The sequence below is a fragment of the Mus pahari genome, chromosome 16 (genome assembly GCF_900095145.1).
Source record: "Mus pahari chromosome 16, PAHARI_EIJ_v1.1, whole genome shotgun sequence".
NCBI lineage: Eukaryota > Metazoa > Chordata > Mammalia > Rodentia > Muridae > Mus > Mus pahari.
The window spans coordinates 49,667,879-49,692,865 of NC_034605.1; the positions used below are offsets into that span (position 1 = coordinate 49,667,879).

The window sequence follows — 24,987 nt, forward strand, 5'->3', positions numbered from 1 at the left end:
TCTTCTTCTTCTTCTTCTTCTTCTTCTTCTTCTTTTCTCCTCCTCCTCCTCCTTCTCCCTCCTCTTCCTCCTCCTCTTCCTCTTCATCATTATTATCATCACATTAGAGACTGGGTCTCACTATGCAGCCATGGTTGGACTGGAACTTACTATGTAGACCAGGTTAGCCTTGAACTTACACTGGTCCCCTTGCCTCTGTCTTCCAAATTCTGGGATAACAGGAATGCTTTGCTATGCCCAGTGAAATCTTTTATTTAAACTTATAACAACCTTTTTTAGTGGCATGAGAAAATACTAGTCATTAAAATGTAGTTACAGTCATTTTCACATGTACACTTCAGAATACATGTCTTTTAAAGCCCGTTATATTATTACTAGCAGTTGCAAGATGAATGTATTAAGAGGTAGCTGAAGGCTGAAAGAATTTATCATGAACTGATTTTCTTTGTGTCAAAGAATGGACAACTAAAACATAGCATCACATTTTAGACTAAAAAGCTAATTTCATCAACCCAAACCTAGCCTGAGCTTTCAGGCTACAACATCGCTGTGCAGTGTATTGGCTTCAGCAAGCAAGCTCGTAAAGTACTGAGCCCATGGCAGTCTCTAGATATGACCTTGAACATGGTAAGGGAAGGAACAGGACCACAGCTGGATTCTTGTGACTAGCACGAGCTTTTCTCCTGAGGTGCCGAGGACTAAGGGCGGGATCTCACACATGTTTATCATAAGCATGTGTCTTACCGTCCAGCCCAGGAAAGGGTGTTTTTAAGAACCAAAGCACCGGGCTACAGTTAATTCTTTCAAATCCACATTTTAAACAAAACATCAGTTCTTTTGTTGTTATTTGTTTCTTAAGACAGGGCCTCACGACATCCCCCTAGCTTGCCTGGAATTCAATGTGTAGACCAGGCATCTCTTTCCAGAGGTGTGTACCACTATGCCCAGCTCCCTCCACCATCCCCACCCCAAATCAGTTTTAACTCAACCGGTAAAGCTATTTTAAAAACTATGAACAGGGGCTAGAGACATGGCTCGGTGGTTAAGAACACTGGTGGCTCTTCCAGAGGACCCTGGTTTGATTCCAGCACTCAAATGGTGGCTCACCAACACCCAGAACTCCAGTTCTAGCTGATTCAAGTACCTTTTTCTGGCTTCCACGGGCACCAGGCACACCATGCTGCACAGACATACACATAATCAGAACACCCATACACATAAAGTGAAATAATACCAAATTTAAAAACTGCAAAGAATTCTTATCAAACTCTCGAAATCGGGAGCGGTTAGCATAGCTGATGATTTTCTTGGTGGAAGTCAAAGCTTAAGTTACCTGAACTCCATGTTTGATCTGACACTGGAGGTGGATTGAGCCACAGTTTTATTGCAGGAAGAATTAAGAGTTCACTTCATCATTTTAGACAAGGAAGAATTCAGTGTTTAAGTGAACCAGGAAGTGGATGGAGAACCTGGGTCTCCTGACTCTGAGTCTTGTGCTCATCCCAACTACCCACTCCTGTGGCCACTCTAGGAGTCACTGGCTCTGGGAGGGACTGGCTGTGCCCTAGAGCGAGGATAAACATAATTCAATTCTTTACTATAAACACACAAGCATGGTAGAAAAGTGCCCCAGACCACAGACCCCATCTCCTCGTCCTTTGTTCTATCTGAAGGGCGCATGTAGACCCTGAGCCGCAGAGATGTTTGGCAGAAAGGGAGGAGGGCAGAGTCTAAAAAAAAGCCCCAGGACTCTGAATGATCTCCAGCTCTCAGAAAAGTCTGCCACAACACCACAAAAACAGAAAGAAACCATAGTAGAAGATAACCATTTTTTCAGGATTGGCCGAGCTGGTACCCAGACTCCTCAGAAAAACGGAGGGAGATATTTTCTTGCAAGTCAGAGAGATGTTCTCTATCACGTGTGACAAGAGGGGACCCCAGTCCGACTGTACCCAGTCCTTTGGATCCCATACCATAGTAGGAAGACAGCTATTCGCGTTTATTCTCCTGGGGCAGAGTAGCTTTCTGCACCACCCACCCTCCAGTGTCTCATGTAGCTCAGGCTAGCCCCAAACTATGTAGCTGCAGTTAAGAAGCCCCCATGTTCCAAGTGTTGGGATGGCAGGCACGTGCCACCATACCCAGCATTTTTTCATTTCTTAATGAGAGCAGTGGACTTTAGGGATGAAGATTTAATGGACAAAGTGATCATGTGCATAGGTTTTTTTTTTTTTTTTAAGATTTATTTATTTTATGTATATGAGTCCACTGTAGCTGTCTTCAGACACACCAGAAAAGGGCATCGGATCCCATGACAGATGGTTGTGAGCCACCATGTGGTTGCTGGGAATTGAACTCAGGACCTCTGGAAGAGCAGCCGGTGCTTTCAACCGCTGAGCCATCTCTCCAGCCCCGCCCCCGCGCGTAGTTTTTATAGTGATGAAAAGAGAGCCGTAAAGATTGGCTTAACGTGACGATATTTAGGAACAATGTTCTGGTACCAGTCCAAGAGGATCGGGGCAGCGGTAACGTTCACATATACTGGGCAGGGTGTGAAATGGGAAGCAGCCCAAAGCAGGTGACCACTAGAGCGCTAAGACGTGAACCTTACTAACCACATCAGTCCAACACAGCGTTTTATCCAGAGAAAGGCAACAGTGGAGATAAGACCTGGGGGAAGGTGCGCTGTCCAGGTTCTTGTCCTTCCAAATAGGATTTCTAATTACATCAATCTTTGTCTGCAAATGTTTAATTATTCATTTTTAATTAATACATTATATTTTTAACATATATATGTATGTATATATATGTATATATATATATATATATATATGTGTGTGTGTGTGTGTGTGTGTATATATGTCTGAGTGTAGGTACATGTATGTGCATGCAGGAGCCTTGGAGGCCAGAAGGTGTCAGACCCACAGGAGATGGAGTTTCCAGTGGTTATGGGCTGTCTAACATAGGCATTGGGAATTGAGTTTGGGTCCTCTGTAAGAGCTGTATGCATTCTTAACCAATGAGCCATCGCTGTAGTCCCTTGATCTTTTTTAAATTAAAAAAAAAAATAACAATTTCTAAAATACTGGGCATAGATTCCAGCTTGGTAAGCACTCTCGAAGCAAGCTACACCCCAGACAGACTTCGGTACATAGTACTTCAGACCCGTGTCTTACCTGGTAACTGTCCAGCCCTCTCTGCAGTTTAGTGGACCTGGCGGTCACGCAGCCAATGGATACTGATAGGATGGCTTCAACCATGAGTGGCAGTGTCCCTGAGTGCTGTACAGGTTTCACTGTGACCTGCACTCTACGGGAGTGACCCTGCAGAGGTGAAGGCAGTAAAGATGCCAGGAATGGGGATGGGAACAGGGGAAGGAAACAAGGGGAAATGGCTTGAGAACAGACAGACAAATAATTAGGGTATTCCCAGGAACTCTAAGAGCGGAGTAGAGAAGAGACATGAAAAACAAACCATCAAAAAACTTCGTGGTGGATAGCATTTGAAATGTAAATAAAGAAAATATCTAATAAAAAATAAAATAAAGAGGGGGCTGGCGAGATGGCTCGGTGTAAGAGCACTGACTACTCTTCTGAAAGTCCTGAGTTCAAATCCCAGCAACCACATGGTGGCTCACAACCACCCGTAATGAGATCTGACACCCTCTTCTGTTGTGTCAGAAGACAGCTACAGTGTACATATGTATAATAATAAATAAAGCTCTGGGCCGGAGTGAGTAGGGACTGAGCGAGCAGGGCCGAGCGGAGTGAGCAGAGGTCCTAAAAATTCAATTCCCAACAACCACATGAAGGCTCACAAGCATCTGTACAGCTATAGTGTGCTCACAGACATAAAATAAATAAATCTTTAAAGAAAAAAAAAAGTAAAGAAGAAAACCAAACCAAACCAAAAAAAACCCAAGAAATACTTCATGGTATTTTGAATATGTTTAGCCCATGGGAAGTGACACTATCAGGAGGTGTGGCCTTGTTAGAGGATGTGTGTCACTGTGGAGGCGGGGCTTTGGGGGTCACATATAAGTTCAAGTCTGGCCAGTGTGACAGTCCCCTCCTGGCTGCCTTCAGATCAGGATGTAGGACGTAGAACTCTTAGCTTCCCCAGCATCATGTCTGTCCACACACCACCATGATGATAATGGACTGTTTGCCTTTCTAGGAGCTGCCTTGGTCATGGTGCCCCTTCACAGCAGTGGGAACCCTCGGATGAACTTCGTACCTGTCTGAGTTGGAAGACGCCGCCGGTGTTGACATCTTTCGCCTGGTGAAGCTCCACAGCCGCGTAATCCCCGAGCTCGTTCAGCTCCAGAATGGAGATCCACACCTCTATTCTTCGGGTCACTTCATTCCACCTGCAGAAACCACATCCCAGCAAGCAATACATCATCCAGGGGCACCCCGGGCAAGAGTCAGGAAGCCAACCACTGAGCACGTTCTGAGCAGGAGGCACCGTGGTTACCTCCTCCTTCTGCGCTCACGCGACCCCGTGGTACGGACTCTTAGGCTGTTTAACCAAACCAGACCTTACATTTCAGTGATGGACACAGGTTGGGTGTAGAATCCCAGGGGCTTTGGCAAACTCATGTTAGCTCTGCCTGTTTTAAAATGTCCTAAAAACAAAACCATGTGGTATGGACTCTTGAGTCTGGTTTATATCGCGTGGCACATGGATAAATGGTTCTTTCTTTTTTTTTGACAGGGTCTCTCTAGATAGCCTTAGCTGGCCTTGAACTCACAGATAATCTGCTACCTGTTTCCTGAGTGCTGTGACTCATAAAGGCATAAGCCACTATGCAGGGCCCCACATCTGTCTGTCTGTCTATCTATCTATTCATCCATCCATCCATTCATCCATCCATCCATCTACCCACCCACCCACCCACCCACCTATCTATCTTGGTTTTCTAAGACAGGGTTTCTCTGTGTAGCCCTGGCTGTCCTAGCACTCATTCTACAGACCAGGCTGGCCTTGAACTCACAGAGATCTACTGCCTCTGCCTCCCGAGTGTTGGGATCAAAGTCATGCACTGCATCACCACCACTACCACCACCGGACCAATTCTTTTATTTTTAAAATTTGACTAATGTGCTCTTGGATGAATAATCCAGTAATTTTCCTACTCATCTGCTGAAAGATACCTGGGCTTACTGGGACACTGGGTATACTGGTAAAGTTGCCATGAACACTACTTGTGGACTTAAATCTTCATCTCTCTCCAGTAAGCACCTAGGTGTGCATTGCTGGGTCACAGAAGAGTCAAATGATCAACTTTCTATGAAACTGCCGATTTTAGGGCTGGAGCTGGGGATTGATGGGAGAGCCCTTGCCTCACATGCGGAAAGACCTACGCTCAGTCTCTAGAAATGCCATAAAAAGGATAAAGACATTAGGAAGTTCCTCTTGCGGTTGCTTGTTTATTTTTATACTGTGCATTTAATGTAGACTAAGTCCAACATGGAAGTTTTCCCTAACTCTGGCTATCGTGGCCTGAGAACCTGAGATGATCTCAAAGCTGTAAAGACCTCTCCCTTATGCAGGAAGCATGGTGCATGCCAGTAATCCTAGCACTACCTGAGGCAGGAGGATTCCAAGTCTGAGGCTAAATGGATCAGGTTTCGAGTACTTGCTTAAAACAACCACGCCGACAAAAACTCAGGGCATGTTGGTTCATACCTGTGACTTTAAACTTGGGAGGTTGAGGCAGGAGACTGCCATGAATGAGGCCAGCTCAAACAATAGCCAAATCAGGTCTCCAAAAAGACAATAACAACAACAACAACAAAAAAAAAACCCCAAAACAAAAAGACAAAAAACCTCAACCAACCAACCAAAAACAAACAAAAGATATATATATATATATATATATATATATATATATATACACACACACAAATAAATAATGTAATAAGAACTTTAAAAATCAATATATGATTGTCTCATAGCAATTTTTGTGTATGATGTAAAGTGAAATAAAGGATTTTTTTTCCCTACATAAACAACATTTATTTCAGCTTCCTGTTGCCACGACTCACTCTGCACAGTGTTTTTTTGATGCTTGCCTGCTCCTCCTTGAATTCTAATTTTAAAAGGAGGAAATGACCTCAAAGGATGAACAACTTGTTCTAACCCCTAGGGTTTAAAGCCTGAAATCTCACTTATGGTCACAAGCTGGTCCTGACTCCTGGGCCTCATGCTCACAGCAAGAACACACCTGTCATGCAATGTCCTTGTCTTCGCATGGAGGGAGTCCACCTCCCAGATGGGGCTTCCGTTCCCAGCACACCTGTGGCCCCACACTTCAATCGCCAGCGCGCCATCAGAAATGAACTCCAGGAACTCTTCTGTGACAGTCACCACGTAGTCCTGGGACAAGCAGAAGGCAGGAGAGCGCACTGAGAATCAGACATGATGGTACCCACTTACCTGCTCTCAAACGTAAACCCCATCTCTTCTGTCTTTGTAGAAAAGCATGAAGGGCCCCCGGGGTATTAGGTCAGGAAGGGACCTAGGAGGTGACCTGGGTCTAATGAAGAAAGCAACTTGTTTGAATTCCAACTTCTGGCTTTTCGTGCAAAGCCAGGATTTGGGTTCTCTTCCATTGGCTCACAGTCAGCTCCTATGAGCCATTCTGACCTCCGGGCGACCCTTGCTGCACTTGGAGACTTACTGAGTAAGGGACTCCAACTATCCAATTCCTCCATGGTGTAGGGTCATGCTCCTGAGTGTCACACTGCAATTTCTCACTCTACAAAACCAACCCACAATCGTGCAAATGTACAGGGTTCCCTGAGAACTGTGGCAGGTCACCCGGAACATTCCGCAGGCTCAAAGCCGAGCCGCTTTCCTTCCCACGGGCCTCCTGGGGCGCCCGAGCAGAGTCTCAGGTGCGGTTCTGTCTGACTCATTTCCAGAAACAGCTATCAAGTTGACTGAACTTTATACCACCCACTTTCTTATTTCATCTGGAGACAGACCCACAATTTTAGAAGGAAAAGAAACATGACTGTCCATTAGTCCAAGCTTACATACTTTAGAAGTAAAAAACCCAAACAAAACAAAAATCCAGGGCTGGAGAGATGGTTCAGTGGTTAAGATCACTGACTGCTCTTCCAGAGGTTCTGAGTTCAATTCCCAGCAGCACATGGTGGCTCACAACCATCTGTAATGAGATCTGATGCCCTTTTCTGGTGTGTCTCAAGACAGGTACAGTGTACTAATATAAATAAAATAAATCTTAGAAGAAAAAAAAAAAGAAAAAGAAAATGCCATAATAAGGCCTATAACTTTGTTTGCTAATTTGTATTAAGAAATAAATATTGGGGGCTGGTGAGATGGCTCAGCGGGTAAGGGCACTGACTGCTCTTCCGAAGGTCCTGAGTTCAAATCCCAGCAACCACATGGTGGCTCACAACCACCCATAATGAGATTTGATGCCCTCTTGTGGTGTGTCTGAAGTCAGCTACAGTGAACTTATATATAATAATAGATAAGTCTTTTAAAAAAGAGAGAAAAAGCAAAAAAAGAAAAAAAAGAAAAAAAAGAAATATTGCAGGTAAACATTCTAACTACAGATTTTTGAGAATGTGGTTTGGCAACTACAGGTCAAGACATGTAGGCTCAGGGTGAGGGAGGATGGCACGACGGTTTAAAGCAATTGTTCTTCTTCCTGAGGACCCTGGTTTGGTTCCTAGCCCCCACAGGGTGCTCAAAGCTACTGGGAACACTGGCTCTAGAGGCTGACGCCCTCTTCCAGCCTCTGGGAGCACTGGGCGTGGTTATGGCATGCGTACAGACACGCAGGCCGAACACTCATATCCACCGAGTGAGTAGGTAAGCAAGCCTTATTTTAGAAAAGACCCGAGAGCCTTGTACGTAGGACATTTTACAGGTGGTCACAGGAATTTGTTTTCTAAGTTGGAGCCAGAAAGAACAGACACAATGTTCAGAGAGTCAGTGTGGACAGGCCATCCGGGAGGAGCCTCACCAGAGGGCAGAGTCTGTTTTTAAGCACTCATTAGGTGACAGTGCCCGGCGGAAGCCAGAAAGGTGAGATAGAAACACAGGAAATAGCTTATTAAAATATGTGGCAGGGCCCAGGGTCATGCCAGTGATGTCTCAGCCACTCAGGAGGACAGAGCGGGCCCAGTAGCCCAAGGCTGGCATAGTAGTTCAGCAGCCTCCATCCCAGAGAATATAAAATACAACGAAAGCAAAGGTAATATATGAAAAGGAGAAATATCACTGGTGGTTATGCCTGTGCAGAGTAAGACTGAAAGATAGGATTGCTTTTTTCAGATTTCCTTTTAAATGTTCCCAAATTATTTCAATTTGTAATGCACAACAGTTGAACTTTACAAAGCCCAATAAGATATATTATATTTAAAAGGAGAAAAAAAAAAAAAAAAAGCAAAAACAAAACCAAAAAAAAACCTTACAGGGCACACTTTTCTTTTTGCAATAGGCTCTCCTGCCTCTGAGTTTGTGATCTGGCTGACTCAGTTCCCTTACCCCAGCACTTGGGAAGCCAAGGTGGGAGGACCGTCATGAGCTGGAGGGTGGGGTAGGCTACATAGCGAGTCCTAGGCCTGCTTGAGCTACGGAGCAGGACTCTGTAGTGATTTAACAAATCTGGGGAGAAGGGGTGTTATTTCCTTCAGCGGTGTAGGCAACAGGAGGTCACCCCATGTGTCAGCCCATCACCTTCCACCCATGCTCAGGCATGAACCTCTGGACGCAGCGGCTGACAGACACAGCAAGAGATGGTGTGGAAGCTGAGGGACCCGCTGGGAAGAGGGGCTTCTGTGTGAGGGGGAGGGGCAAGGAAAGGGAGCTGAGTGAGAAAAGGACTAAAATGCCGAAGCTGCCGGGTAATAATAAAAACTCTCTTATTTTTTTTTATATTTATGAGGAAGTTTTAGTCCTTGAAAACAACCAAGAAAGAAAAAAAAACAATGTCCACACACTTGGAAGGTGTCCTGTTCAAACCCCAGAATTACACACAATGTTTCAGAGTTCACTGCAAAAACTACACAAACATTTTATTCTTTATTTATAAATAAAAACCATATTTTTAAAAGACCTTGCCCATTTCTATTGCCCCATCATGCAGCTAACGGTGGCTCTGTGGTGGGCGTTTCTGGTGCTGGAGACTGACCGAGAGAGCTCACACGTCACCATGGAGTGTCACCTCTGGCCTGGTACCGTACCTTACAGTGAGAGAAGGTCACCGTATACTGGGCATCCTTGGACTGCGGGGAGGGTACATCCGGGTCCACGACTGGAGCAGCCACTGTAGACTCACACTGGTCCCAGAACGTATACTGACAGAAGACGAAATTTGAGAGGCTTATGGGTAGCCCGGTTGCCTCTTTAATTATCACCTGAAGAGATTTAAAAAATAAATTATGTGTCTCATAAAAGGAAACACGAAAGTATGTACCTGTCCATAGTTCAGTCGTCTCTAAGAGGGGGCAAGTCAGGGGCTCGATACCAGGACAGCCAGGGCTACATAACTGAGCCACCATTTGGAAATATTTGAGACCATTCATTGTGATTGATCTATCTGCCTACCTATCTGTCAATCTATCATCTATCTATCATCTACCTATCTTCTAACTATCTATCATCTATCTGTTGTCTATCAATTATCTATCTGTTTACCTATCATCTATCAATCATCTATCATCTATCTATCTTCTATCATTTATCTATTGTCTATCAACCATCTACCTATCATCTATCTTCTATCTATCATCTATCTATTTACCTTTTTATCTATCTATCTTTTTATCTATCTATCTACCATCTTTCTTTCTTTCTCTCTTTCTTTCTATTTATCCATCCATCTATTCTTGCAGAGAACTTAGCGCCTCACACAGACTGAACTGTATTCCCAGCCCAGCCTTTTTAAAACTATAAACCACGGAGGCCTCAGCTCAGAGATATCTGCCTAGTTCTGTCTCTTGAATGGTGGGACTAAAGCATGTACCATCATGGCTAGTGGATGGACCCATCTTCCAATTGTAAGAACATTTCTACTTCCTTATTGTATTTGTGAGCACATAGGCATGGGCGTTGGTGTGTGTACACATGTGCCGTGTGTGGGGAGACCTACAGGAGTTGATTCTTTCCTTTCCCATGTGGGTTCTGGAGACTAAACTCCGGTTCTTAGGCTAGGGAGCAAGCCTCTTTTCCTGATGAGTCACCCCACCATCCTGAGTGTTTCATCTAAAACAAAACCTGTACCACAGTTTTCTAACGACAAAATACAAACTTAGTAAGAAAAAAAAAAAAAAAAAAAAGGAACCCCAAACACATTCCTGTCTAATTTACTCAGGACTTAGCTTCTGATACAGATTTGACTTTTATTAGAAAAAACCACAACTCACTAATAAACTCCCCATGCAGCCACATACACAGCCTTCTGTATTTGTAGATTTGACATCTGTGGTTTAACCAACAGACCAGATACACCCAAAACAACTACATTCTCCTGGCAGCATGTAGACTTTATCTTGTCATTATTCTTTAAGCAACTTATGGTTTGCTTTCTGTTGATGTGGTACAAAACCATAACCAAAAGCAACTTAGGGGAAGAAAGAATTAATTTCCGCTGATCGGATGCAGACTATCACTGAGGGAAGTCCAGGCAGGAACTTGGAGAAACCATGGAGGAATGTTGCTGGCTGGCTGGCTGGTTGGCTCATGCTTAGCTAGCTTTCTCGTACGGCTCAGAACCACTTGCCAAGGGAATGGTGCCTCCCACAGTGGGCTGGGCTCTCTTATAGGAATTAACAATTAAGACAATCTCCTACAGACAGGCCTACTAGACAATTTGACCAATGTAATTCCTCTATCAGGTGATTCTATGCTGTGTCAGAGAGAAAATTAGAACCAACTGATGCTGGGTGTGATGGTGAGTATTCCAACACTCAGGAGGCAGAAGTAGGCAGATCTCTGTTGAATTGGAGGCATACATGGTCCACATAGTGAACTTCAGGATAGCCAGGACTACCTAAAATCTTAAAAACAAAGCTAACTGGTGCTGTGATGTAACAAACACACCATATTTGTACCACACTGCATGCTATTCTATTGGGGATTATTTAAAGTATATAGAAGGATGTGTATAGAATATACGAAAGCACAGGGCGTAAGGGACTTGAGAGGATTTGAGTATGTGGAAGGCATCAGGAAATCATTTTTGTCTAGATACAAAATACAGAGGGTGCACCTTTATGGGAGATTTCAAACAATTGACATAAGAGAATTCTAGAAAAAGCACTGCTCACAGCCACATCTCCTGTCAGACAGTTAAACTTGCATGGTGCTAAATGAAATCGTATCAAACTTTGTGGGTATAGCTTGGCATTGCCAATCACTGACCCCTCACCCGCCAGGGTCTACAGAAGCTCAGACCACTGCCCTCTCATCCGGCATTCCCAAGGTCTACGAGAGTCCCTCTCATCAAGCACTGCCAGGGTCTACGTGAGCCCGGATCACCGCTCTCTCACCCTGCATGTCAGCTTTTTGACCCGGTGAATAACTTCGCCGCTGTTGTCGACCACTTCGAGACTCCCGCTCTCACTAGAGTTCTCTGAAGAGTCATCCTCCACCACGCGCTCTGGAACGGATCCTGTAACGCGCGTCACCTCCACATGGAGGCGCCCGGCAACCTGGGTCAAGGAACAGGAGCATAGTTCAAAGGTATACCCTGGGCAACTCTAGCTGGAGACAGAAATTCACTCTACAGCTCTGGCTGTCCATCTCCAGCAGTGGGAGACTCTCCTTCCTTAGCCACCTCCAGGAAGGAGACCCCACCCACCCAGAGCCTGGCAAGCCCACGCTTGCCCTTGCAACCCTCTTTTCTTACTCTGAACCAAATCTGCCCCCTCCCAACTTGCTTTCTAGAACTCTCCTTAGGTGTATCCATTTTCCTCAGCTCGGGCAAGGAGCTATCATATTCTACTGGAACATTCAGTTTTGTGTTTGTTTGCGTATGCATTTCTTTGAAACCATGCTTGGAAAATCTATTCACACCATCAGGGATCTAGCCTCCTGGGACATCAGGGAGTGGGCTCTTTTGCTAATGAATCATGGTTAAATGCAGAAAGAGAATGAGAAATGAGAGCCAATAACAGGATGGAGCCGTCGACGTAACAGAAAGGTGTAGGTGCTGGGTGTGCATAGGAACAGGTCCAGTATGGTAGTTTTCCTTTCTTCTTTTGGCGATGGCTCAGGCTGCTCAAATGCACAATCTTTCTGCCTTAGCTTCTGACTAGGATTGCAGAGATAAGCCACCACCCTAGGCTAAGGGTTATGTTTAATGCTCAGACTTCCATGTACCAACTGGCACCGGGGCCAAGGATCTGAGAGTAACCCAGCTGGTGACATCTGACAAGCGACAGAGGCAGAAGTGCAGTGCTTCGTACGGTGCTTGTCTGAGGACTGAACACATATTTATGTATTTACATGTGTGCGTGTGTGCGTGTGTACGGGTGTAAGCATGCCACAGCATACGTGTGACGGTCAGAGGGAAACATTTAGAAGTCCTTTCTCTCCACGCTGAGAACTGGAGACTGAACTCAGGTCATTAGGCTTGCATGGCTAAGGGCTTTTACCCTGCTGAGCTATCTATGGGCCCCCTGAGTATATTTGTGATATAATTTCAGATACCCAGAGCCTGCCAGGGACTCAAGGTTAAGAGGCCCTTAAAAAGGGCCTCAGACACTGGCTCCGTTGGCCACTTAAGTTGTATTTTTAGCATGAGAGAAACATTGGTGGTCACCGGGGCAGAATTAGCCAGAAAGTCTCAGCTCTTACACACACACACACACACACACACACACACACACACACACACACATACACTTCTATGCCACCTGGGAACGCAGGTTTATTCCCAGCTTCCCTTTGTAAACCATACCCTTTTCTAAGAACCCCAAGGAATAACTTTGTAGTTCAAGTTTGCACATTATATAAAACAAACTAGGAAGTTAAGGATTGAGACTAAAGAGAAAGACATCAGTTGACGAGTTGGGTAGAAGTCTGAATCTGAGACTCACAGCTTTCACACCTTTACCTATAGAAGATGGTGTCTAAGACTGCAGAACACGGGAGACCAGCAAACAGCCAGTGGGTTCTGGGGAAAATCTTACACTGTAGTGTGTGTGTGTGTGTGTGTGTGTGTGTGTGGCGGGGTGGGGGTTGAAGGGGGGCACAAGAAGTGATCATCCCTGTGCCGCCAACGAATACAAAGAGAAATGGAGTCTTTCTGGAGGGCGGTATGCTGGAACACACATCAAGCTTAAATAGACATATGCACCTGGGCGCTCCAGTACATTTTTTTTTTTTTATCAAGATCAGAGCCATGTAGTGCTAAGTATGACAGAAGATAGACTAAGCAACCGAATACCCCAAAGTCAGAGGTGCAGGTATGTTTCCACTATAATTAGGTTGGGAACCAATAAACCAAAGAGCACATTTTCACATAACACAATGGCCACTCCAGAATACAAAATGGGAAAAACGGGTAACTTTGCAGGGTTGGTTTGGTTTAAATGTGGTGCAAATATACAAAGAGACGAGAAGGGACTATAGACAATCTTATTATGGCATTGGGTAGAGGGATCCTGGGTGGATTTCATTTTATTTGAGTCTTTCTGTAGCCATAGTAGAATCAAATAATAAAATTGTCAAAGTGAAAATGGACCTAAGGAAAAATTAAAAGTTTCCACATGAATGTTTTCTAACATGTCCAAGGCCCACAAAGGGCAAACACACCCACACTGCTGAAATATGGCTGTCTAAAGGGGGCTAACAAAGGCTATTTAGGGTTTCTTTGCTTCTTAGGACTTCAGAATAATCCTTCCAGGTTTTTATTTAGTGTACTCATCCATTTGTTTGTTTACAGGCTCTCTCTGCAGCCCTGGCTGGCCTCGAACTCCCTGGGTAGAACAGGATGGCATAGAGATCTGCCTGCCTCTGTCTCCTGAGTGCTGGGGTCAAAGGGACATACCACCACTCCTGAAACTAAGTAAAACCTTGAAAAGGACATCTACGAGCTAGGAAGGAACTGACATGGATGGATAGCATTGGAGGTGGTTTTTAAAAGAAAAAAATTAATATGGAGCAAAGAGCAAAATTTATTACCAAAATTAAAACAGAAAAAAAAAATTTGAACCACAAATATGAAATGTGTTATCTTTTAAGATAATGTCTTAATCCTGACTTATATTAAGAGGGATAAAACAAGAGCAACACACACACACACACACACAGACACACACACAGACACACACAACACTTCTTGATTTCTCTCAAGGCAAGAGATTAAACAAAATTTCCTACCCTGTCATTTCCTAGGGGCTGGTGGGTCCTTACCTCCCCCTGCTGGCTGATGATGGGTACTGCATATTGAAGCTTCACATCACAGAAGAGACATTCCAAAAACACATTAGCCACACCAATGAGGTTATGATTCTCCTGAGCTTCATAAAAAGGGTCACCTCGCTTCCCATAGAGCCGCTTGGCCTGAGAAGAAGGATAGGATATTGGGTGAAAGGTCAGGAAACAACACATCAACTTAAATCATGTTATTTCAAATTAGCACTAAAAACGTTTATAGAGGAAACATTCGTAAAAATAAACAAGTACAATCAGAATCGTGCCCACAGAGACCCAGCACACGAGCGGGGCGTATTTGCTAGGGGACGCTCATGCAGAGGAGCCCCAGCTTCATTCACCCCACGCCTGCAGCCTGCTTCATGTCATGCCCTGTGACTTTTACCAATTCCTTCACCAAATTTTCCTTTTTATTACTAACATCAAATGTTAAAAGCAAAACTCAACATTACATTCGCTATGATGACTTCAGAACTCTACCCAGCCCTGAACACAGCTAGGGGTACAGACAGTTAGGGGCACATGCACAGACGGGGATGAAGATGAAATCCACACTGGCTTCGCCAGTCTAATTTTCCAGGACACGGACTGATAGCGCAGAGCGACTGCGCACGCTCAGAGCGACTTCTTTCCTCCTCTTTTCCCTTGAGACACAAAGAGCACAACGCAAACTAAGACCTGCCTGGCTTTCCTGGATTCCGAGTTCACTGGACCATATCACGCGCGATTAGCTCTTAAAGATCACATTTTATCTCCCTAGTATAAATGACCAAACCATTATATCTGAGGTCTTCATTCGGCCAAATCTCCTTCATGCTCTGTTTCTCTTACCTCGGGGACATTTTCTTTCCATTCTTGGTAAAGGTCTCTCATATCAATTAGCTTATTCTCCAGCTTCTCAATGGTCCAGATCTGGGTGCCCTTGCCTTTCCTCCTGGCTTGGATGGCGGGCTCACTGACGATTGCGCCTCTCTGTACCAGGATGGTAAGACAGAGTGGACATGATTCCGACATGCCCCCTCACAGTTAAAGACCGGATATGTTATTGTGAGGTTGTAAGCTTACAAAAGACAGTTAAACTTTACCACCTAGTGAATACCCTGGTCTTTCTTTTCTATATATATCTTCGTATATTCATCTCGCAATTCCTTTCTTTGGATATTCTTCATAATCTTGCTTTTCAGCAGCAACATAGCAATTCATCACATAGATTTATCACATTCTGACTACTATTCAATTACAAGGGTACTTCAAGTTTTTGTTACACAGATGCAACCGTGAGGACTGGGGAGGTGGCTCAGTTGACTTATCTAGCACACTGGCTTATCTCAGGTGGCTTATCTAGCCCAAAGCCCTGGGTTACAGCCCCAGCATCATCTAAAACAGATGTGATGCTGCATGCCGGTAATGACCAAATTTGGGAGGTAAAGACAAGAGGATCAGAAGTTCAAGGTCATCCGTAGCTACATAGTAAGTTTGAGGACAGCGTGTGATAATGAGACCCTGTCTCAATCAATCAATCAATCAATCAATCCATCAATCTTAAAGAAGAAAGGGACTATAAAAAATTCTCATATACAGAAAGAAGGTATGCACATGCCTATGTCTGTGGACATAGAACTCCAAAGACCAAAAAGATACTCCCTAACTTTCTTAAATTAAAAAAAAAAAGACTTTATTTTATGGTACATGTGTGTTTTGCCTGCATACATGTATGTGCACATGTGTCCCTGGTGCCTCAGAATCAGGAGAGGATATTGGATCCCCCGCAACAGGAGTTCCAGATAATAGTGAGCCACCATGTATGTGCTAAGAACCAAACTTTGGTCCTCAGGCAGAGCAGTAAGTGGTTACCTGAGCGAGTCCTCTCTCTCTCTACTCCCAACACACAACTTCCCTTTTAACTTGCTGACTGGGCAGGAAAAAAAAAAAAGATGAAAATTTATTTTCTTCCAGCTTTCTCTCTTACAGCAAACTCTTTGTGTTGTAAGGATAGGAGACCTCCAGATGGCTCTAAGGAGTTCTGTGTGTGTGTGATAGCAGGTTTTCAAGATGTCTCTCCTTCTCAGAGAGTCCACTCAGAGAAAGATGGGACAAGCAAGCGTCCCCATATACCCCACTGCAGAGGGGGTGTGTGCATGAAGGAAAGCAGACATAATTACTTACACATGTATGTATATACATGCATCTACACACATGGTTGCCTAACTTCACTCTTTTGAAACCTCTATTATTACTGTGGATGGGTGGATGCGGGTGGGCTCTGTGAACCTATGGAGGTCTGAGGACAACTCTGTGAGTTGTCTCATTCCATTCTTACTTGGGAGCCAGGAATTGAACCCTGGTCATCAAGCTTGTAAGCTAAGCCATCTTCTGAGTCACTAGTTTCAATCTTTTCAAGGAAGTGATTAAGTCAGAAAGTCCTTCTGCCACCAAATTATGCTTCCATCCTTCCCTCCTCCCCCTCCTCCTCCCCCCTCCTGCTCCCCCCTCCTCCACCTCTCCCTCCTCCTCATTCTTCTCAAGATAGGGTTTCTCTTGTAGCTCTGGCTGTCCTGGAACTTCCTCTGTAGCTCAGGCTGGCCTCGAACTCAGAGCTCTGCCTGCCTCTCCCTCCTGAGAACCTGGGTTAAAGGTGTGCGCCACCAACTCCTAGCCTTCTGTTTCCATCCTTTCTAAGGGCGTTTACCCAGCATGCTTACCCACAGGTAAATACCAACCCGAAGGCTTACAGAGACACCCCCTGGTCCCCCTCAGGACCTGCCCACAGAGATGACCTCTAGATTCTAATCCGAAGCATTTACTACCCTCCATTATGTGGTCCCGTTCCTTAGGGCCACACCTACCTTCCTGTTGGCACTGAGGTTGGCTGCAGGGATCTGCAGAGTCACTTGGTAGTCGGTGAGCTTGCTCATCTCCTCTGCCAGGAAGTTGGCTTCCCTCACCAAAGTGTTAGCTTTCACCAGCTGCTCTCGAAGCTTGGCCAGGCTTTGCCTAAAGAGTTCATCCCTGTAACGTTGAAGAAAAGAAACACACACAGGCGAAGTGAACCGGAGTTCCATTCCTTCCTCAGTGTATGGGACTGTCAGGAAACGGTAACCAATACCACTGACAATTACAGAACTACTTTTAGGGAGTTTTCTCTCCTGTCCAGAAATAGGTCGCTCATTGAGAACTACAGTTAGGGAAAACACTGAGGGGTTGAGGGTTGGTGTTAAACAAAGACACAAACCCAGGCACTGGGTATTGTGGTGCATGTCTTTAATCCTAGGATGTCTGGCAGCAGAGGCAGGCAGATCTGTGTGAGTTCAAGGCCAGCTTACATAGCCAGTTTCAGACCAGCCAGGGCTGCCACAATATTTTGTTCCTCTCCTCTCCTCTCCCCTCCCCTCTCCTCTCCTCCCCTCCCCTCCCCTCCCTCCCCCTCCCCTCCTGCTTGTGGACGTTGTACATCGTGGTGCGGAGCCTAGTTCGCACCACGATGTACAACGTCCACAAGCAGTCTCCTCTACTCCCTCCCCCTCCCTCTCTCTGTCCCTCCTTCCCTATTTATTTACTACTGAGGCCCACATGACAGTCCTCCTGCCTTCCAAGCATCCCTGGCCATTTCTGACAGGCCCTGCTTGTCATCTCATACATGCTCAACCTCAGGCTTCGACTGAACCCTTTCAGCGCCTCTGGAAGTCACTTCCAGATTCAACAAAACAGCCTGCTCATAGGCTTCCGAACGCGCCTCCCCTTCCCCTCCAGCTTCCTGTTTCTGCTAAGCCACCCGTCGACAACCCTGGAACTAGGGGTGTTCTCAGTGGCAGTGGGCACCTCTGGCGTGGGAAAAGGCCTGGCTTTCAAGTGCCAAAACCTCCTTCTGAAAGGAAAAGCCAGGAACCACCCAGCTCCCTGCCTACCTTCTGTCTGTGTATTCAGACTGTTGCGCAAGAGTCACTCACACTTCTGCTGTCTCAGGGCCCACCAATCTAAGCCCTGTACTTTGGCACTAGAAGGACTAGGGAGTTGGGGGGGAGGGGTGATCTGTGGTAGCTGGCATGACTGCGAATGACTTAGGACGGGTGGTATCTCTGAAACGCTGACAGCCAAGCTAGATCCGGGCCACCGATCTCCTTTTTTCCAGGTCTCCTCCCTTCACAGGCCTCTCCAGCCCCGCAGCCCCTATCCTCACCTCTCCTCGGCCCACTGGGTCACCTTCTGCTGGGCAGTCTGGCTGCTGTAGGCCAGGCGGTCTGCGGCGCCACGGGGCGGCTGCCTCTCGGGCGAGAGCTGCTGGCGGAGCTGCTCCAGCTCGCGCTCATACATGAGCCGCTGCTCCTCCAGGGCGGTCCTCTTCTCTTCCAGGTACTGCTTCTCCAGGACCTGAACCACATTCTGAACCGGGTCTGGCGAGCCAAGAGAAGAGGCGCGGGGTCGTAAGCGGCGGATAGGGGCGGGCATCTACACGGGTGCCCTTCGGGGTCTCTTCCAGCCAGAAACAGGCCCTGCCTCAGAATCTCGCCTGGTCCTCTGCTTCCTGTGACAGGGCTGAGGGCTCACAGGGGAAACCCTCCTGGTTTGGCTTTGGGTGACACTTCAGCTAACTGTAAACCTTTCCCACTGTTCCCTTCTTCAGTGGGTTGAGTGTACCCTCATGTTTATCCGTCTGTGTCATAAACCTCCTCGGCGTTTGATGGGGAGGAACCGGATGTCAAACCACTGTGAAACCCAGGACGGCACAGGGCTAGGAGCCTAGTGAGTTCATCTCTATAGCACGGGACCTTTACACTCACTGAACACAGCTTTTGCATGTGATGGACGGGCTTCAGCTTGCTGACTGTGAACTCCCCTGCTCTTGAATTTCCCTGGATGGGGAGGGGGTCACAGTGTACCTTTGAAAATATTGACTGGGTATAGGGCGTGGATATTCTCAGGTATGAATTCCTAAGAGGGCAATTAACAGAAAGAGAGAGAGAGAGAGAGAGAGAGAGAGAGAGAAAGGAGGGAGAGAGGGAGGGAGGAGGGGAGGGAAGGAAGAGGGGGAGGAGAGGTGAGAGAAGGAGGGGAAGGGAGGGAGGGAGGAAGGAAAAGAGTAGAAACACCGTCCCTTTGGTCCTTTAGTGGTCCAGGGACAAACACGTAGAGACAACAGATAGACCTCTATGGACAGCTGTGGTACAGGTGGGGCCTGACTCTGACTCTGAGGAGCCAACTGGCTGGGCAGGGCACAAGTGTGGTGATGACCAATGAGCTGGACACCAGATCCAGACAATGGCACATGAACCAAGTCACACACAGCATAAGTGAGCGGTCTGCGAAGAAGTTGGCCCACTTGACAACCCTATGAGGAAGGGAGACCAGTCCCTCACAGCGAGCATGTTCCTGCAGCCCTGACAGCCCATGCTACAGTCCTATTCCGTTCTCAGCTTAATTTCCAGGAAGAAAAAAAAAAAAAAAAGGGAGACGTACTTGAGAAGTTTCTTAAATCACCTGATCACGGCTATCGATTAGACTCTTCCAAAACACCCCATCAGTTTGTACAATAAGCATAACACAGNAACTTTGGTCCTCAGGCAGAGCAGTAAGTGGTTACCTGAGCGAGTCCTCTCTCTCTCTACTCCCAACACACAACTTCCCTTTTAACTTGCTGACTGGGCAGGAAAAAAAAAAAAAGATGAAAATTTATTTTCTTCCAGCTTTCTCTCTTACAGCAAACTCTTTGTGTTGTAAGGATAGGAGACCTCCAGATGGCTCTAAGGAGTTCTGTGTGTGTGTGATAGCAGGTTTTCAAGATGTCTCTCCTTCTCAGAGAGTCCACTCAGAGAAAGATGGGACAAGCAAGCGTCCCCATATACCCCACTGCAGAGGGGGTGTGTGCATGAAGGAAAGCAGACATAATTACTTACACATGTATGTATATACATGCATCTACACACATGGTTGCCTAACTTCACTCTTTTGAAACCTCTATTATTACTGTGGATGGGTGGATGCGGGTGGGCTCTGTGAACCTATGGAGGTCTGAGGACAACTCTGTGAGTTGTCTCATTCCATTCTTACTTGGGAGCCAGGAATTGAACCCTGGTCATCAAGCTTGTAAGCTAAGCCATCTTCTGAGTCACTAGTTTCAATCTTTTCAAGGAAGTGATTAAGTCAGAAAGTCCTTCTGCCACCAAATTATGCTTCCATCCTTCCCTCCTCCCCCTCCTCCTCCCCCCTCCTGCTCCCCCCTCCTCCACCTCTCCCTCCTCCTCATTCTTCTCAAGATAGGGTTTCTCTTGTAGCTCTGGCTGTCCTGGAACTTCCTCTGTAGCTCAGGCTGGCCTCGAACTCAGAGCTCTGCCTGCCTCTCCCTCCTGAGAACCTGGGTTAAAGGTGTGCGCCACCAACTCCTAGCCTTCTGTTTCCATCCTTTCTAAGGGCGTTTACCCAGCATGCTTACCCACAGGTAAATACCAACCCGAAGGCTTACAGAGACACCCCCTGGTCCCCCTCAGGACCTGCCCACAGAGATGACCTCTAGATTCTAATCCGAAGCATTTACTACCCTCCATTATGTGGTCCCGTTCCTTAGGGCCACACCTACCTTCCTGTTGGCACTGAGGTTGGCTGCAGGGATCTGCAGAGTCACTTGGTAGTCGGTGAGCTTGCTCATCTCCTCTGCCAGGAAGTTGGCTTCCCTCACCAAAGTGTTAGCTTTCACCAGCTGCTCTCGAAGCTTGGCCAGGCTTTGCCTAAAGAGTTCATCCCTGTAACGTTGAAGAAAAGAAACACACACAGGCGAAGTGAACCGGAGTTCCATTCCTTCCTCAGTGTATGGGACTGTCAGGAAACGGTAACCAATACCACTGACAATTACAGAACTACTTTTAGGGAGTTTTCTCTCCTGTCCAGAAATAGGTCGCTCATTGAGAACTACAGTTAGGGAAAACACTGAGGGGTTGAGGGTTGGTGTTAAACAAAGACACAAACCCAGGCACTGGGTATTGTGGTGCATGTCTTTAATCCTAGGATGTCTGGCAGCAGAGGCAGGCAGATCTGTGTGAGTTCAAGGCCAGCTTACATAGCCAGTTTCAGACCAGCCAGGGCTGCCACAATATTTTGTTCCTCTCCTCTCCTCTCCCCTCCCCTCTCCTCTCCTCCCCTCCCCTCCCCTCCCTCCCCCTCCCCTCCTGCTTGTGGACGTTGTACATCGTGGTGCGGAGCCTAGTTCGCACCACGATGTACAACGTCCACAAGCAGTCTCCTCTACTCCCTCCCCCTCCCTCTCTCTGTCCCTCCTTCCCTATTTATTTACTACTGAGGCCCACATGACAGTCCTCCTGCCTTCCAAGCATCCCTGGCCATTTCTGACAGGCCCTGCTTGTCATCTCATACATGCTCAACCTCAGGCTTCGACTGAACCCTTTCAGCGCCTCTGGAAGTCACTTCCAGATTCAACAAAACAGCCTGCTCATAGGCTTCCGAACGCGCCTCCCCTTCCCCTCCAGCTTCCTGTTTCTGCTAAGCCACCCGTCGACAACCCTGGAACTAGGGGTGTTCTCAGTGGCAGTGGGCACCTCTGGCGTGGGAAAAGGCCTGGCTTTCAAGTGCCAAAACCTCCTTCTGAAAGGAAAAGCCAGGAACCACCCAGCTCCCTGCCTACCTTCTGTCTGTGTATTCAGACTGTTGCGCAAGAGTCACTCACACTTCTGCTGTCTCAGGGCCCACCAATCTAAGCCCTGTACTTTGGCACTAGAAGGACTAGGGAGTTGGGGGGGAGGGGTGATCTGTGGTAGCTGGCATGACTGCGAATGACTTAGGACGGGTGGTATCTCTGAAACGCTGACAGCCAAGCTAGATCCGGGCCACCGATCTCCTTTTTTCCAGGTCTCCTCCCTTCACAGGCCTCTCCAGCCCCGCAGCCCCTATCCTCACCTCTCCTCGGCCCACTGGGTCACCTTCTGCTGGGCAGTCTGGCTGCTGTAGGCCAGGCGGTCTGCGGCGCCACGGGGCGGCTGCCTCTCGGGCGAGAGCTGCTGGCGGAGCTGCTCCAGCTCGCGCTCATACATGAGCCGCTGCTCCTCCAGGGCGGTCCTCTTCTCTTCCAGGTACTGCTTCTCCAGGACCTGAACCACATTCTGAACCGGGTCTGGCGAGCCAAGAGAAGAGGCGCGGGGTCGTAAGCGGCGGATAGGGGCGGGCATCTACACGGGTGCCCTTCGGGGTCTCTTCCAGCCAGAAACAGGCCCTGCCTCAGAATCTCGCCTGGTCCTCTGCTTCCTGTGACAGGGCTGAGGGCTCACAGGGGAAACCCTCCTGGTTTGGCTTTGGGTGACACTTCAGCTAACTGTAAACCTTTCCCACTGTTCCCTTCTTCAGTGGGTTGAGTGTACCCTCATGTTTATCCGTCTGTGTCATAAACCTCCTCGGCGTTTGATGGGGAGGAACCGGATGTCAAACCACTGTGAAACCCAGGACGGCACAGGGCTAGGAGCCTAGTGAGTTCATCTCTATAGCACGGGACCTTTACACTCACTGAACACAGCTTTTGCATGTGATGGACGGGCTTCAGCTTGCTGACTGTGAACTCCCCTGCTCTTGAATTTCCCTGGATGGGGAGGGGGTCACAGTGTACCTTTGAAAATATTGACTGGGTATAGGGCGTGGATATTCTCAGGTATGAATTCCTAAGAGGGCAATTAACAGAAAGAGAGAGAGAGAGAGAGAGAGAGAGAGAGAGAAAGGAGGGAGAGAGGGAGGGAGGAGGGGAGGGAAGGAAGAGGGGGAGGAGAGGTGAGAGAAGGAGGGGAAGGGAGGGAGGGAGGAAGGAAAAGAGTAGAAACACCGTCCCTTTGGTCCTTTAGTGGTCCAGGGACAAACACGTAGAGACAACAGATAGACCTCTATGGACAGCTGTGGTACAGGTGGGGCCTGACTCTGACTCTGAGGAGCCAACTGGCTGGGCAGGGCACAAGTGTGGTGATGACCAATGAGCTGGACACCAGATCCAGACAATGGCACATGAACCAAGTCACACACAGCATAAGTGAGCGGTCTGCGAAGAAGTTGGCCCACTTGACAACCCTATGAGGAAGGGAGACCAGTCCCTCACAGCGAGCATGTTCCTGCAGCCCTGACAGCCCATGCTACAGTCCTATTCCGTTCTCAGCTTAATTTCCAGGAAGAAAAAAAAAAAAAAAGGGAGACGTACTTGAGAAGTTTCTTAAATCACCTGATCACGGCTATCGATTAGACTCTTCCAAAACACCCCATCAGTTTGTACAATAAGCATAACACAGTACTCTTTCTATATTAGCACGTAAGGGAAGAGAACACACTGGCCTTAAAAAACAAAGTTAATAAAACAAAGCAAAACCGAGCAGTTCCATGTAATTGCAAGACGCTGTGAGTTGTTTTAATATGAAATAACAGCCGCCATGCCAACACTGACTCTACTGGTTGTATCTCAAGTGCAGGGACCGGACAGACTCCCCATGCATGATCTTTCAGCCCCCCCATCCCTACCCCCACCCCGCCTCCTTCCCTATGGGCAATGGCATCTCCATTTTAATGTTGCGAGGAAACTGGGGCTCAGAAAAATCACATAGAAGACCAAAGTCACATAGCAACCAATGACGACACCAGATTTTGAGCTCTGATTGGAAGCTGGCTAGTCAACCACAACTTGATGAACATTTGATACGATGTTTTTTATCCTGAAGGTTGCTCCTTATGGGCAACTCATCAAAGTTCAGGGTCTTCAAAACAAACAACCAGATTACTTGAAAATTCTTTTTCTTTCTTTCTCTCTCTCTCTCTCTCTCTCTCTCTCTCTCTCTCTCTCTCTCTTTTTCTTTCTTTCTTCAAAGCAACATCAGTTTTCATCACTGAGAAACGGTTTTACAGGGTTTGGTGACAAGATCCCGAATAACACACTGGGGATTGAACCTTGGGCCTTGTTCATGCTAAGCAAAACCTGCCATTGACTTTTACTGCCCAGGTCCTAAGGAACTTATTTAATCCACACTCCTGCTTTCTGTGCTAGAGAAATACATGTGACCCCAGAGGCTGATGCGGCAGGATCTCAACCCAGGTTCCTCGTCTAAGAGGCTGCATGGCAGGCTGCTTAAAGCTGCACCAGCAGCCAAAGGAATATGGCACAAACGGAGCCATGGACCAAGATGCAGATACAGAGAGGAAAATAACTTAGTCCTGTGCTTGAGCCTCCCAAGCCAGACTTCCAGGTCCCCTCCTGGGGCTCACCGGACACAGCCCTCCTCTGATCCCCTCTCTTATTTCTCTTTAACTTTTATTTTGATTTTTTTTTTCAGGGAGTGTACGTACATGTGTGCATGCATGTTTGTGAGGTGGGATGCGTGCGGATATGTGTGCATGTGAAGGCCGGAGGTAAATCATGAGAGTCATTCCTCAGGCGCTGACCACGTTTAGAAACATTTATTTATTTCATGTGTGCATGTGCACTCATGCTGTGGCATGTCCGTGAAGGTAGGAGACAACGTGCAAGGGTTGGTCCTCTCCTTCTACCATGTATGATCTGATCTGGGGGGTCATATTCAGGTCGTCAGGGTTAGTACCAAA

At 47.0% G+C, this 24,987-nt stretch overlaps 1 protein-coding gene across 7 annotated transcripts in view; it reads right to left on the minus strand.

The window, feature by feature from the left end:
- Kif13a (kinesin family member 13A) overlaps positions 1-24,987 on the minus strand; it is a 179,550-nt gene that overhangs the window by 31,789 nt on the left and 122,774 nt on the right. For all 7 annotated transcript variants that reach the window (XM_021216077.2, XM_029547707.1, XM_029547710.1 and 4 more), the window contains exons 17-25: positions 22,324-22,537; positions 20,993-21,155; positions 15,253-15,393; positions 14,401-14,550; positions 11,532-11,693; positions 9,225-9,398; positions 6,230-6,381; positions 4,237-4,369; positions 3,177-3,323 (exon numbers count right to left, since the gene is read on the minus strand). In XM_021216077.2, the coding sequence (XP_021071736.1) occupies positions 3,177-3,323; positions 4,237-4,369; positions 6,230-6,381; positions 9,225-9,398; positions 11,532-11,693; positions 14,401-14,550; positions 15,253-15,393; positions 20,993-21,155; positions 22,324-22,537 (1,436 nt within the window). The remainder of the gene's footprint in view (positions 1-3,176; positions 3,324-4,236; positions 4,370-6,229; positions 6,382-9,224; positions 9,399-11,531; positions 11,694-14,400; positions 14,551-15,252; positions 15,394-20,992; positions 21,156-22,323; positions 22,538-24,987) is intronic.